The 16,206-nt window shown below is 47.6% G+C and overlaps 2 protein-coding genes across 5 annotated transcripts in view; both read left to right on the forward strand.

Annotated features, from left to right (window-relative positions):
* The window catches only part of LOC130294334 (synaptotagmin-1-like), a 302,141-nt gene extending 287,526 nt beyond the window's left edge, over positions 1–14,615 (forward strand). For all 4 annotated transcript variants that reach the window (XM_056543965.1, XM_056543964.1, XM_056543966.1 and 1 more), the window contains exons 7-9: positions 10,788–10,905; positions 11,629–11,762; positions 13,260–14,615. In XM_056543965.1, the coding sequence (XP_056399940.1) occupies positions 10,788–10,905; positions 11,629–11,762; positions 13,260–13,469 (462 nt within the window). In that variant the 3' untranslated portion in view covers positions 13,470–14,615. The remainder of the gene's footprint in view (positions 1–10,787; positions 10,906–11,628; positions 11,763–13,259) is intronic.
* Positions 1–16,206, forward strand: part of DNAAF3 (dynein axonemal assembly factor 3) — a 359,599-nt gene that overhangs the window by 221,151 nt on the left and 122,242 nt on the right. The window lies entirely within an intron of this gene.

Below are 16,206 nucleotides of genomic sequence, written 5' to 3' on the forward strand. Positions count from 1 at the left end.
AAATTCGGCCCATGGTAGAAGATCTGCCCAATCATCCTGGCGGGAGGAAACAAAATGTCGTAAATAATCACCCAAAACCTGGTTAATTCTTTCTACTTGTCCATTGGATTGAGGATGATATGCAGAAGAAAAGTTTAATTTAATCTTGAGTTGTTTACAGAGAGCCCTCCAGAATTTTGACACGAATTGGACGCCTCTATCCGAGACTATCTGTGTGGGCAACCCGTGAAGACGAAAAATGTGTACAAAAAATTGTTTAGCCAACTGAGGCGCTGAAGGAAGACCAGGAAGAGGGATGAAATGTGCCATCTTGGAGAATCGATCAACGACCACCCAAACAACAGTGTTGCCACGGGATGGGGGTAGGTCTGTAATAAAATCCATACCAATTGTCACGATGCCGGCTGGCAGGTAGTGGATCCTCTGTGCCAGAGAGGGATTGGCGTGGACCGTGCTAGTGGATCGGTTCTAAGTCACTACTGGTTTTCACCAGAGCCCGCCGCAAAGCGGGATGGTCTTGCTGCGGCGGTAGTGACCAGGTCGTATTCACTAGCAACGACTCAACCTCTCTGACTGCTGAAGATAGGCGCGGTACAAGGGAGTAGACAGAAGCAAGGTCGGACGTAGCAGAAGGTCGGGGCAGGCAACAAGAATCGTAGTCAGGGGCAACGGCAGGAGGTCTGGAACACAGGCTAGGAACACACAAGGAAACGCTTTCACTGGCACAATGGCAACAAGATCCGGCGAGGGAGTGAAGGGGAAGTGAGGTATAAATAGGGAGTGCACAGGTGAACACACTAATTGGAACCACTGCGCCAATCAGCGGCGCAGTGGCCCTTTAAATCGCAGAGACCCGGCGCGCGCGCCCTAGGGAGCGGGGCCGCGCGCGCCGGGACAGGACAGACGGAGAGCGAGTCAGGTACGGGAGCCGGGATGCGCATCGCGAGCGGGCGCTACCCGCATCGCGAATCGCATCCCGGCTGGAGACGGTATCGCAGCGCACCGGGTCAGTGGAGCTGCCCGGAGCGCTGCGGTAGCGAGAGAGAAGCGAGCGCTCCGGGGAGGAGCGGGGACCCGGAGCGCTCGGCGTAACAGTACCCCCCCCCTTGGGTCTCCCCCTCTTCTTAGAGCCTGAGAACCTGAGGAGCAGACTTTTGTCTAGGATGTTGTCCTCAGGTTCCCAGGATCTCTCTTCAGGTCCACAGCCCTCCCAATCCACCAAAAAGAACTTTTTTCCTCTGACCGTCTTGGAGGCCAGTATCTCTTTCACTGAGAAGACGTCAGAAGAACCGGAGACAGGAGTGGGAGAAACTAATTTGGGAGAGAAACGGTTGATGATGAGTGGTTTAAGAAGAGAGACATGAAAGGCATTAGGAATACGGAGAGAAGGAGGAAGAAGAAGTTTGTAAGAGACGGGATTAATTTGGCACAAGACTTTGAAAGGACCAAGATAGCGTGGACCCAGTTTGTAACTGGGGACACGAAAGCGGACATATTTAGCGGAGAGCCATACCTTGTCTCCGGGAGCAAAAATGGGGGGAGCTCTTCTTTTCTTGTCGGCAAACTTTTTCATGCGAGATGAAGCCTGTAAAAGAGAAACTTGGGTCTCTTTCCATATGGTGGAAAGATCACGAGTCACTTCATCTACCGCGGGCAAACCAGAGGGCAAGGGAGTAGGGAGGGGGGGAAGAGGGTGACGGCCGTACACCACGAAAAATGGGGATTTGGAGGAAGATTCAGAGACTCTAAAGTTATACGAGAATTCGGCCCATGGTAGAAGATCTGCCCAATCATCCTGGCGGGAGGAAACAAAATGTCGTAAATAATCACCCAAGACCTGGTTAATTCTTTCTACTTGTCCATTGGATTGAGGATGATATGCAGAAGAAAAGTTTAATTTAATCTTGAGTTGTTTACAGAGAGCCCTCCAGAATTTTGACACGAATTGGACGCCTCTATCCGAGACTATTTGTGTGGGCAACCCGTGAAGACGAAAAATGTGTACAAAAAATTGTTTAGCCAACTGAGGCGCTGAAGGAAGACCAGGAAGAGGGATGAAATGTGCCATCTTGGAGAATCGATCAACGACCACCCAAACAACAGTGTTGCCACGGGATGGGGGTAGGTCTGTAATAAAATCCATACCAATCAGAGACCAAGGCTGTTCGGGGACAGGCAGAGGATGAAGAAAACCAGCGGGCTTCTGGCGAGGAGTCTTATCCCGAGCACAGACAGTGCAGGCTCGCACAAAGTCCACGACATCCGTCTCCAGAGTCGGCCACCAATAGAAGCGAGAGATGAGTTGCACAGATTTCTTGATGCCTGTATGACCTGCGAGATGGGAGGAGTGACCCCATTTGAGGATTCCGAGGCGTTGGCGTGGAGAGACGAAGGTCTTTCCTGGAGGAGTTTGCCTGATGGAGGCTGGAGAAGTGGAGATCAGGCAGTCAGGAGGAATGATGTGTTGCGGAGAGAGTTCGACTTCCGAGGCATCCGAGGAACGAGAGAGAGCATCGGCCCTAATGTTCTTATCGGCAGGCCGAAAGTGAATTTCAAAATTAAATCGGACAAAGAACAGAGACCACCTGGCCTGGCGAGGATTCAGCCATTGGGCAGACTGGAGATAGGAGAGGTTCTTGTGATCGGTGTAAATAATAACAGGAAATCTTGATCCCTCCAGCAGATGCCTCCATTCCTCAAGTGCTAATTTAATGGCTAGAAGCTCTCGATCCCCGATGGAGTAGTTCCTCTCCGCCGGAGAGAAGGTCCTAGAAAAAAAACCACAAGTAACAGCATGCCCGGAAGAATTTTTTTGTAGAAGGACCGCTCCAGCTCCTACAGAGGAGGCATCAACCTCCAATAGGAAGGGTTTAGATGGGTCAGGTCTGGAGAGCACGGGAGCCGAAGAAAAGGCAGACTTGAGCCGTTTAAAGGCGTCTTCCGCTTGAGGAGGCCAAGACTTGGGATTGGCATTTTTTTTGGTTAAAGCCACGATAGGGGCCACAACGGTAGAAAAATGTGGAATAAATTGCCTGTAATAATTGGCGAACCCCAAAAAACGTTGGATAGCACGGAGTCCGGAGGGGCGTGGCCAATCTAAGACGGCAGAGAGTTTGTCTGGATCCATTTGTAGTCCCTGGCCAGAGACCAAGTATCCTAGGAAAGGAAGAGATTGGCATTCAAACAGACATTTCTCTATCTTGGCATAAAGTTGATTGTCACGAAGTCTCTGAAGAACCATACGGACATGCTGGCGGTGTTCTTCTAGATTGGCAGAAAAAATCAGGATATCGTCCAGATATACAACAACACAGGAGTATAAGAGATCACGAAAAATGTCATTAACAAAGTCTTGGAAGACGGCAGGGGCGTTGCACAGGCCAAAGGGCATGACCAGATACTCAAAGTGTCCATCTCTAGTGTTAAATGCCGTTTTCCATTCATCCCCCTCTCTGATGCGGATGAGATTATAAGCACCTCTTAAGTCCAGTTTGGTAAAGATGTGGGCACCTTGGAGGCGATCAAAGAGTTCAGAGATGAGGGGTAGAGGGTAGCGGTTCTTTATCGTGATTTTATTAAGACCGCGGTAGTCAATGCAAGGGCGTAGAGAGCCATCTTTTTTGGACACAAAGAAAAATCCGGCTCCGGCAGGAGAGGAGGATTTACGGATAAAGCCTTTTTTTAAATTTTCCTGGATGTACTCCGACATAGCAAGAGTCTCTGGGGCGGACAGAGGATAGATTCTGCCCCGGGGTGGAGTAGTGCCCGGGAGGAGGTCAATAGGACAATCATAAGGCCTGTGAGGAGGTAGAGTCTCAGCTTGTTTTTTGCAAAAAACATCCGCAAAGTCCATATAGGCCTTAGGGAGACCGGTTACAGGGGGAACCACAGAGTCACGGCAAGGGGTACTGGGAACCGGTTTTAGGCAGTTCTTGAAACAAGAGGGCCCCCAACTCTTGATCTCCCCAGTGGACCAATCCAGGGTTGGGGAATGGAGTTGAAGCCAGGGTAGTCCAAGGAGGATTTCGGAAGTGCAATTGGGGAGGACCAAAAATTCAATCTTCTCGTGATGAGGTCCGATGCACATTAGAAGGGGCTCCGTGCGGAAACGTATGGAACAATCCAATCTTTCATTGTTTACACAATTGATGTAGAGGGGTCTGGCGAGACTGGTCACTGGGATGTTGAACCTGTTGACGAGAGAGGCCAAAATAAAATTTCCTGCAGATCCGGAATCCAAGAAGGCCATAGTAGAGAAGGAGAAGGCAGAGGCAGATATCCGCACAGGCACAGTAAGACGTGGAGAAGCAGAGTAGACATCAAGGACTGTCTCACCTTTGTGCGGAGTCAGCGTACGTCTTTCCAGGCGGGGAGGACGGATAGGACAATCCTTCAGGAAGTGTTCGGTACTGGCACAGTACAGACAGAGATTCTCCATGCGGCGTCGTGTCCTCTCTTGAGGTGTCAGGCGAGACCGGTCGACCTGCATAGCCTCCACGGCGGGAGGCACAGAAACGGATTGCAGGGGACCAGAGGAGAGAGGAGCCGGGGAGAAAAAACGTCTTGTGCGAACAAAGTCCGTATCCTGGCGGAGCTCCTGACGCCTTTCGGAAAAACGCATGTCAATGCGAGTGGCAAGATGGATGAGTTCATGTAGGTTAGCAGGGATTTCTCGTGCGGCCAGAACATCTTTAATTTTGCTGGATAGGCCTTTTTTAAAGGTCGCGCAGAGGGCCTCATTATTCCAGGATAATTCTGAAGCAAGAGTACGGAATTGTACGGCGTACTCGCCAACGGAAGAATTACCCTGGACCAGGTTCAACAGGGCAGTCTCAGCAGAAGAGGCTCGGGCAGGTTCCTCAAAGACACTTCGAATTTCTGAGAAGAAGGAGTGTATAGAGGCAGTGACGGGGTCATTGCGGTCCCAGAGTGGTGTGGCCCATGACAGAGCTTTTCCAGACAGAAGGCTGACTACGAAAGCCACCTTAGACCTCTCAGTAGGGAACTGGTCCGACATCATCTCCAAGTGCAGGGAACATTGGGAAAGAAAGCCACGGCAGAATTTAGAGTCCCCATCAAATTTATCCGGCAAGGATAGTCGTAGACCAGAAGCGGCCACTCGCTGCGGAGGAGGTGCAGGAGCTGGCGGAGGAGATGATTGCTGAAGCTGTGGTAGTAGCTGCTGTAGCATCACGGTCAGTTGAGACAGCTGTTGGCCTTGTTGCGCTATCTGTTGTGACTGCTGGGCGACCACCGTGGTGAGGTCGGCGACAACTGGCAGAGGAACTTCAGCGGGATCCATGGCCGGATCTACTGTCACGATGCCGGCTGGCAGGTAGTGGATCCTCTGTGCCAGAGAGGGATTGGCGTGGACCGTGCTAGTGGATCGGTTCTAAGTCACTACTGGTTTTCACCAGAGCCCGCCGCAAAGCGGGATGGTCTTGCTGAGGCGGTAGTGACCAGGTCGTATCCACTAGCAACGGCTCAACCTCTCTGACTGCTGAAGATAGGCGCGGTACAAGGGAGTAGACAGAAGCAAGGTCGGACGTAGCAGAAGGTCGGGGCAGGCAGCAAGAATCGTAGTCAGGGGCAACGGCAGGAGGTCTGGAACACAGGCTAGGAACACACAAGGAAACGCTTTCACTGGCACAATGGCAACAAGATCCGGCGAGGGAGTGAAGGGGAAGTGAGGTATAAATAGGGAGTGCACAGGTGAACACACTAATTGGAACCACTGCGCCAATCAGCGGCGCAGTGGCCCTTTAAATCGCAGAGACCCGGCGCGCGCGCGCCCTAGGGAGCGGGGCCGCGCGCGCCGGGACAGGACAGACGGAGAGCGAGTCAGGTACGGGAGCCGGGATGCGCATCGCGAGCGGGCGCTACCCGCATCGCGAATCGCATCCCGGCTGGAGACGGTATCGCAGCGCACCGGGTCAGTGGAGCTGCCCGGAGCGCTGCGGTAGCGAGAGAGAAGCGAGCGCTCCGGGGAGGAGCGGGGACCCGGAGCGCTCGGCGTAACACCAATCAGAGACCAAGGCTGTTCAGGGACAGGCAGAGGATGAAGAAAACCAGCGGGCTTCTGGCGAGGAGTCTTATCCCGGGCACAGACAGTGCAGGCTCGCACAAAGTCCACGACATCCGTCTCCAGAGTCGGCCACCAATAGAAGCGAGAGATGAGTTGCACAGATTTCTTGATGCCTGCATGACCTGCGAGATGGGAGGAGTGACCCCATTTGAGGATTTCGAGGCGTTGGCGTGGAGAGACGAAGGTCTTTCCTGGAGGAGTTTGCCTGATGGAGGCTGGAGAAGTGGAAATCAGGCAGTCAGGAGGAATGATGTGTTGCGGAGAGAGTTCAACTTCCGAGGCATCCGAGGAACGAGAGAGAGCATCGGCCCTAATGTTCTTATCGGCAGGCCGAAAGTGAATTTCAAAGTTAAATCGGGCAAAGAACAGAGACCACCGGGCCTGGCGAGGATTCAGCCGTTGGGCAGACTGGAGATAGGAGAGGTTCTTGTGATCGGTGTAAATAATAACTGGAAATCTTGATCCCTCCAGCAGATGCCTCCATTCCTCAAGTGCTAATTTAATGGCTAGAAGCTCTCGATCCCCGATGGAGTAGTTCCTCTCCGCCGGAGAGAAGGTCCTAGAAAAAAAACCACAAGTAACAGCATGCCCGGAAGAATTTTTTTGTAGAAGGACCGCTCCAGCTCCTACAGAGGAGGCATCAACCTCCAATAGGAAGGGTTTAGATGGGTCAGGTCTGGAGAGCACGGGAGCCGAAGAAAAGGCAGACTTGAGCCGTTTAAAGGCGTCTTCCGCTTGAGGAGGCCAAGACTTGGGATTGGCATTTTTTTTGGTTAAAGCCACGATAGGGGCCACAACGGTAGAAAAATGTGGAATAAATTGCCTGTAATAATTGGCGAACCCCAAAAAACGTTGGATAGCACGGAGTCCGGAGGGGCGTGGCCAATCTAAGACGGCAGAGAGTTTGTCTGGATCCATTTGTAGTCCCTGGCCAGAGACCAAGTATCCTAGGAAAGGAAGAGATTGGCATTCAAACAGACATTTCTCTATCTTGGCATAAAGTTGATTGTCACGAAGTCTCTGAAGAACCATACGGACATGCTGGCGGTGTTCTTCTAGATTGGCAGAAAAAATCAGGATATCGTCCAGATATACAACAACACAGGAGTATAAGAGATCACGAAAAATTTCATTAACAAAGTCTTGGAAGACGGCAGGGGCGTTGCACAGGCCAAAGGGCATGACCAGATACTCAAAGTGTCCATCTCTAGTGTTAAATGCCGTTTTCCATTCATCCCCCTCTCTGAAGCGGATGAGATTATAAGCACCTCTTAAGTCCAGTTTGGTAAAGATGTGGGCACCTTGGAGGCGATCAAAGAGTTCAGAGATGAGGGGTAGGGGGTAGCGGTTCTTTACCGTGATTTTATTAAGACCGCGGTAGTCAATGCAAGGACGTAGAGAGCCATCTTTTTTGGACACAAAGAAAAATCCGGCTCCGGCAGGAGAGGAGGATTTACGGATAAAGCCTTTTTTTAAATTTTCCTGGATGTACTCCGACATAGCAAGAGTCTCTGGGGCGGACAGAGGATAGATTCTGCCCCGGGGTGGAGTAGTGCCCGGGAGGAGGTCAATAGGACAATCATAAGGCCTGTGAGGAGGTAGAGTCTCAGCTTGTTTTTTGCAAAAAACATCCGCAAAGTCCATATAGGCCTTAGGGAGACCGGTTACAGGGGGAACCACAGAGTCACGGCAAGGGGTACTGGGAACCGGTTTTAGGCAGTCCTTGAAACAAGAGGGCCCCCAACTCTTGATCTCCCCAGAGGACCAATCCAGGGTTGGGGAATGGAGTTGAAGCCAGGGTAGTCCAAGGAGGATTTCGGAAGTGCAATTGGGGAGGACCAAAAATTCAATCTTCTCGTGATGAGGTCCGATGCACATTAGAAGGGGCTCCGTGCGGAAACGTATGGTACAGTCCAATCTTTCATTGTTTACACAATTGATGTAGAGGGGTCTGGCGAGACTGGTCACTGGGATGTTGAACCTGTTGACGAGAGAGGCCAAAATAAAATTTCCTGCAGATCCGGAATCCAAGAAGGCCATAGTAGAGAAGGAGAAGGCAGAGGCAGATATCCGCACAGGCACAGTAAGACGTGGAGAAGCAGAGTAGACATCAAGGACTGTCTCACCTTTGTGCGGAGTCAGCGTATGTCTTTCCAGGCGGGGAGGACGGATAGGACAATCCTTCAGGAAGTGTTCGGTACTGGCACAGTACAGGCAGAGATTCTCCATGCGGCGTCGTGTCCTCTCTTGAGGTGTCAGGCGAGACCGGTCGACCTGCATAGCCTCCACGGCGGGAGGCACAGGAACGGATTGCAGGGGACCAGAGGAGAGAGGAGCCGGGGAGAAAAAACGCCTTGTGCGAACAAAGTCCATATCCTGGCGGAGCTCCTGACGCCTTTCGGAAAAACGCATGTCAATGCGAGTGGCAAGATGGATGAGTTCATGTAGGTTAGCAGGGATTTCTCGTGCGGCCAGAACATCTTTAATGTTGCTGGATAGGCCTTTTTTAAAGGTCGCGCAGAGGGCCTCATTATTCCAGGATAATTCTGAAGCAAGAGTACGGAATTGTACGGCGTACTCGCCAACGGAAGAATTACCCTGGACCAGGTTCAACAGGGCAGTCTCAGCAGAAGAGGCTCGGGCAGGTTCCTCAAAGACACTTCGAATTTCCGAGAAGAAGGAGTGTATAGAGGCAGTGACGGGGTCATTGCGGTCCCAGAGCGGTGTGGCCCATGACAGAGCTTTTCCAGACAGAAGGCTGACTACGAAAGCCACCTTAGACCTTTCAGTAGGGAACTGGTCCGACATCATCTCCAAGTGCAGGGAACATTGGGAAAGAAAGCCACGGCAGAATTTAGAGTCCCCATCAAATTTATCCGGCAAGGATAGTCGTAGACCAGAAGCGGCCACTCGCTGCGGAGAAGGTGCAGGAGCTGGCGGAGGAGATGATTGCTGAAGCTGTGGTAGTAGCTGCTGTAGCATCACGGTCAGTTGAGACAGCTGTTGGCCTTGTTGCGCTATCTGTTGTGACTGCTGGGCGACCACCGTGGTGAGGTCGGCGACAACTGGCAGAGGAACTTCAGCGGGATCCATGGCCGGATCTACTGTCACGATGCCGGCTGGCAGGTAGTGGATCCTCTGTGCCAGAGAGGGATTGGCGTGGACCGTGCTAGTGGATCGGTTCTAAGTCACTACTGGTTTTCACCAGAGCCCGCCGCAAAGCGGGATGGTCTTGCTGCGGCGGTAGTGACCAGGTCGTATCCACTAGCAACGGCTCAACCTCTCTGACTGCTGAAGATAGGCGCGGTACAAGGGAGTAGACAGAAGCAAGGTCGGACGTAGCAGAAGGTCGGGGCAGGCAGCAAGGATCGTAGTCGGGGGCAACGGCAGGAGGTCTGGAACACAGGCTAGGAACACACAAGGAAACGCTTTCACTGGCACAATGGCAACAAGATCCGGCGAGGGAGTGAAGGGGAAGTGAGGTATAAATAGGGAGTGCACAGGTGAACACACTAATTGGAACCACTGCGCCAATCAGCGGCGCAGTGGCCCTTTAAATCGCAGAGACCCGGCGCGCGCGCGCCCTAGGGAGCGGGGCCGCGCGCGCCGGGACAGGACAGACGGAGAGCGAGTCAGGTACGGGAGCCGGGATGCGCATCGCGAGCGGGCGCTACCCGCATCGCGAATCGCATCCCGGCTGGAGACGGTATCGCAGCGCACCGGGTCAGTGGAGCTGCCCGGAGCGCTGCGGTAGCGAGAGAGAAGCGAGCGCTCCGGGGAGGAGCGGGGACCCGGAGCGCTCGGCGTAACATTGGTGTTCCATTTCCTTGCAGCGCCACCACAGAAAAAACAAAACCTTATACAATGCGCATTCAAATCAATAAGTTTTCTGTGTAATATAGGACAGGACAAGACTTCCCCAGTGAGATATGTTCTTTGTAACCACTCTGTTGATCGCTGGGGGTTTCAACTGCTGGGTCTCCCATGATCTCTGGACCAGCACCCCGATGTTCTGAACATTTATGTTCAAAACGTCGACTGTGCTAGCCTAGGCTTCGGAGCAGCTGTGGTCGTCACACCCCCTCCATTCATGTCTATGGTAAAGACGAAGATACACTGTTTACGTACCTCCGGATCCCCCATAGGGATGTATGGAGGAGACGTTTTGGCCACAGCTTCGGGCGGAGATCACTCTGTGCATGTGGATTACCGGGGTGCTAAGCAGGAGAACGCGTGGGTCCCAGCAGCCGGACTTTTCACAATCAGACACTTATCCCCTATCCTGTGTATAGGGGATAAGTTGTCTAGAAGCAGAGTACCCCTTTAAGTTTTCCTTGGTTAGAGGACATTTTTGAACACACAAGTGTAACTCCTAGCTCAGTCAGCTATCATGGAGAATATGTGAACTCTTAGTGAAATGGCACTGCTGTTGATGGTGGTGACTGCTGAATATTAGTAGTAGATTAGTAGTAGATTATTAGAAGTAGCCGCTGTCATTCTTCTATATGCACAGTAGATGTTACAGAGTTTTAATTCTTTTTATAATCCTAGTTGTCATTTATATTATCATTAGATGTTTTGTTCATATTATTTGCTCTTTATTTCAGCCCTTTTCTGTTGCTAAATACAGTTTTGTTGTTGTTTGTTTTTTACCACTATTACTGTAATTTAATCACGTATCATTTTTATGTTTTTGCTATAGCAAGAAAAATTGGGAGACATCTGCTTTTCTCTGAGATATGTGCCCACCGCAGGGAAGCTAACTGTGATTGTGTTGGAGGCCAAGAATCTGAAAAAGATGGACGTAGGAGGACTTTCAGGTATGTTGACTCAAATTTGGTATGAAAAAAAATATTTCACATTGCAAAAATATTTAGTTAAAGGGAACCAATCATTAGATTTTACCCTATATAACGCTTGGCAAAGCGTTATATAGGGTAAAATCTTTATTTTCACCATTCCCGGGGGATGCTCCTGCCCCCAGGGATAGTGAAGATATGAAGTTATAAACTAGTCACCGCCGCCGCCGTAAGTAGTCACCTGGGCGGAGAGCTCTTCTCACCTACTCCCGTTCTTCGGCCGGGAGCGACGCCCCCTCCGCTTGATTGATGGGCAGCGTCATCGCTCTGCTCCGTCTGTTCAGTGAGCGGAACAAAGCAGGAGCATCCCCCGGGAATGGTGAAAATAAAGATTTTACCCTATATAACGCTTTGGCAAGCATTATATAGGGTAAAATCTGATGATTGGTTCCCTTTAATCATGGATTTAAAATAACACTATAGTGAATCAGCTGTATAAAAAGTCCAAGCAGACTTTACTGGTGGGGGATCTTTGGGGTTCTATTGAGGCATGATAACCTGTTGTGGTAATCCTCCAAAATTCCTATGCAAAATTACACAAAACACATGATAACAAATGAGAATGACAAACTGTGCTGTACTAATTCTATTCCATCCTTGTAAATGCTGTGGAAATTGTTTCACACAGAGTTGTTCATGTACAATGTTTTTATGTTTTTCTCTTTTATGTCTTTTTCTGACTAGACCCATATGTAAAAATTCATCTGATGCAGAATGGCAAAAGGCTCAAAAAGAAAAAGACAACTATTAAGAAAAATACCCTAAATCCCTATTATAATGAGTCATTCAGTTTTGAAGTTCCTTTTGAACAAATCCAGGTGAGTTACAGTGCTGTAGAAAAAGAGCTTTTCGCTTACATTTACCATAGGATCCTTGGCATAAGATTACTTAATTACAGTTAGTGTTACTTATTGCTTTTGTGTAATATACTAACTCAGGTACTTATGGTAAGGTCTTTTGTTGAGTTTTCGTCTCATCCTTTCTATGTTACAAATCCTCATACTCTATATGTAGTTGAAGAAGACCTTTCATCTTTTTCTGGCAACTGCACCTAGGAAAAGGGTTTATGCCTTCTAGGGCCCTCCCCACCCTGACTTTACTATGTTTATTTCCTACAACAAGATTCTATGTTCCGTGGCACCAAACAGTAGTAAGGACCAATCTGATCTAGACTCCCTAAAGTACTATTTGAGCCGTTTTGAGCAATATAGGGTAGTAATATTTGAGTTTTACATGCCACTGTTGTTTGGGCGCTGTGTGGGGGTATTATTTGACACAGAATGACATTGTCATTAAACTGATTATTTTGCTAGTCTATGTTTTTCAAGTAGGGAACTCTCGCACAAGATTTTACCAATGGTCCACAATCCTCCAAATTCAGATGCATGCACATTCACCAAAAGGACATCAAAAAGCCCCATAGGGATATCAAAAGGAGCACTAAGCACCCGATTGCTAATATACCTTCTTTTCAATAAGTGCATGAACCACACGTGTCAGCTAAACAATATAGGGGGAGATTTATCAAAGCATTTAGTAGATTTTGTTTGCTTAAAATTGTCGCAAAAAAAGTCGCAAGTGCGACTACTCTCTTTTTTCTGCGACTTTTTGATTGTACAGTGTCCTAAACAAAAAAATAAAAATCTTGCTTACCAAAGCAAAAAGTGATTTTTGACTTGCAGTGGTCAGAGATTTATCAAGTGCGAAAGTCACAAAAAAGTTGCATGGCATGAAAAAACGTACTAAATTTACTCCAGCTCAGACATGGAGCAGAAAAAGCCACTACCAAAGAAAAAAAAATTACATTTTCAGCAAATTTTAAGCAAAAAATATTATGAGAAAAAAATAACTAAAAAAGGAATACATAAGCAAACATTGATAAATGTCCCCCATAGTGTCCAAAGCCAATGCATGCCGACCATATTTATTTTTAATAGAGGTTTTAACATCTCCTTCCACGATTTAGGACTTCATTTGTTTCTCTTTGAATCAGTGTGGGGGAGGGGCAGTATAGCATCAAGCCTTATGAGTATTGAAGTATTGAAGTCTGTCTTTTACCATGTACTGTACATGAGTTACACCGTTCAACTGTTCTTCCATCAGGTTAACACCATATCCATCCCTCAAAGACTCAGAATCAATCTAGGAGCATAACTATAGAGGGTAGGGAGGTTCCACTTGTTCCCTAGAGCCTAAGGGGGTCCAGAGGTCCATATGACAGGAACAGTGATATAAATGTTACATCATAAATTGGGTCTTGATCTGTTTTGTTAGTTTTCAGTTGGTTTGACTAACTTTATTTTTTATGTCCACAGAAAGTGCAAGTGGTTCTTACAGTACTTGATTATGACAAATTGGGTAAAAATGAAGCAATCGGAAAGGTCTTTGTTGGCTGCAATGCTACAGGGACTGAGCTTCGTCATTGGTCCGATATGTTAGCTAACCCCAGGAGGCCTATCGCTCAGTGGCATACTCTACAACCAGAGGAAGAAGTGGATGGCTCCCTTGGATTGAAGACCTCATGATGTCACTTTCTGTGTGTGAATGAGTGGGAGTGTCTGTGGGCGCTTGGTGGTACTCGTGCTCCATGCGCTGCTGTTTGTACATACTTGTTCAAAGCTGTAACTGTGACATAGCTTTGAGAAACCTCCTGTTTCGTGGTTATTTGTATAATACTAAAATATTTATATAACTTGGCCAAGAGGCAGTATCCTTTTTCAAAATATCTCAGCTGGTTTAGCATGAAAAAAATACTTGAACTAGAAATTAAAAAAAAAGTCTTTTATTATACGTTACAAAACATAGGGAATTCCTATATGCATTTTTACAACTAAAAATATTTGCGATGTTTGGTTTTTAGATATTGTATTTATAGTTTGACCGGTATAGCACTATAAACTTTGCCTTAAAATTCGTATAGGTGAAGTAAAGAAAGTCAGAAGAGCATATTTGTTGCTTTTAAAAATACTCATTCTAGCAGATTAGGGATGGCATTATTAGTATAGCTGCCATGTTTTCTATGGTGCTACCTAAAAGTATATTCAGATCTACTGGAATTGCTGTACCGATTTGCTGTTTAGTGTGGAATTTTTTTAATCTACAGCAGATCAATTTCTGTTGCTGATTGTTTGCAGATATGTTGTAGATTTTTCCCATAAGGGTGATATCTGCAATAAAATCTGAAAACATCATGTTGATAAGAATTTTGCTATGGATTACCCATCGATCTGTAGGATAATGCACTACCGAAGATTTTCTTAAAAATGCACAGCAAATCCAGTCTGTCTGAATGCATCAAAAGGGAATGATAACTAAGAGAAGATAAAATAAATGGAGTCTATTTTATTTAGTCTCTTGTTCAGTAATTTGGATGTTGTCTCTGCCACTAAAAACATGAGTGACAAGTACAGATAAAATAACAATGGGGGTACATACTACATCATCTTGCATGGTGGTTCTGCCACCTATCAGTAGTTGTGCTGGTGAAGGACCGGCTGATGACTGCACCGATGGGCTACAAATCCATGTTCTGTATCTTTTGCCACCAGTAGAGGAGAGTGTTCCAGCCAAGAAATGATGATTATTTATCTTCTTGTTATTTCCCTTAAAGGGGTACTCCACCCCTAGACATCTTATCCCCTATACAAAGGATAGGGGATAAGATGTCTGATCGCAATATAGCATGCAGCACCCACCTGTTACTGCTCCGGAAGCGCTGGAGGGTCTGGCTCCTGACCACGGGGACGGAAGATCATGATGTCACGACTCCGCCCCCGTGTGACGTCACGCCCCACCCCTCAATTCAAGTCTATGGGAGGGGTGCCACGCCCCCTCCCATAGACTTGCATTGAGGGGGCGGGGAATAATGTCACACGGGGGCGGAGTCGTGATGTCACAATCTTCCATCTCCGTGGTCGGGAGCCAGACCCTCCAGCACTTCTGGAGCAGTAACAGGTGGGTGCTGCGTGCTATATTGCGGGGGTCCCCAGCGGTGGGACCCCTGCGATCAGACATCTTATCCCCTATACTTTGGATAGGGGATAAGATGTCTAGGGGTGGAGTACCTCTTTAAAGCAGATCTGTCAGTAGACTATGCTTGGAGCTCTTCACTCTTTTATGAGCAAAAACATTGCAAAAATATTATGATCAAAGCATACATTGAACACATATTTATAAATTCTCTTCTACCAATTGGGTCAGGTGGTAAAAATCTAACATGCCCAACCCTACTCTCTACCTACATCATCGACCTTAATCCAAGGTGTATGTAGCACAATTAACTATTAACCACTTACTGTAAGTACTTTTACATAGTGGTCACAGAAAGTTCTCTCTGCTACATAATAAAATGCTTCTTCACGATATGCATAATGATTTTATCTAGATCCCAAGAGGTAGAGCAAAATAGAAAATCTATACTACATCAGGGTAGAAGCAGGAAAGAACAGTTCAGGAATATGACATGTTAATGCTGTTTGTGAACTAAGAGACATTAGGCAAATATTGTGCAGCAAGCAGAGACTTTAAGTTCCCATATCAAAATAAAAGTATTACTTAAAGGGATTAATCCATCATTAACTATATATACAAAAATATATATATTCTTTTCATAGAACATAAAAAATTAACAATGATTGCTATTGATATGCTGTTAAAACAGTGAGCCAGTAAAGAGTTATGACATTTACTTGTGTAGTATAGTGCCACCTGGTGTTCAGCGTGTATAGCAATGTGCACGTCCACCTAATGAGCACAGTACTGGAGAACACACAGTCTCTCTACCCACAGCCATGTCCCTGCATAGTAATTGTCTTTTCCCAACAGGGGGGCTAAAAGAAATCCCTTTCTGTCCTGCTTGTCAGGGAAGGACCCTGTATTAGTATGGCAATATAACTGGGAATAATTCTTCTGATGGGGAAGTAAAAAGGGACTATATTGTTTGCTGCCAGAAGGAGAAGGAGACTTATAATGTCTAAAGCCTGAAAAATATTTTAACAGCATTTCAGGACTTTTAGTATGAAATTGATTCACAGGATAATCCCTTTAAAGGGGTTGTCTCCCTTTCTGAATCAGCCAGTTTATCCTCTCCGGCCAGGCTTCTCTTCTCTATCCCTTTTACTTTTACTTTTTTTGTAGTTTATAAAATAGTTTGTATTTTACTTTTTACAAAGTCTTTACTTTGCAGAGTCCAACCCATAGCTGCAAACCAATGGACAACTATGTGACAGGGATGGGCTGGGTCTGGCAGACCAGGGGACACTG

This window comes from Hyla sarda, chromosome 10, assembly GCF_029499605.1.
Source record: "Hyla sarda isolate aHylSar1 chromosome 10, aHylSar1.hap1, whole genome shotgun sequence".
Lineage (NCBI taxonomy): Eukaryota > Metazoa > Chordata > Amphibia > Anura > Hylidae > Hyla > Hyla sarda.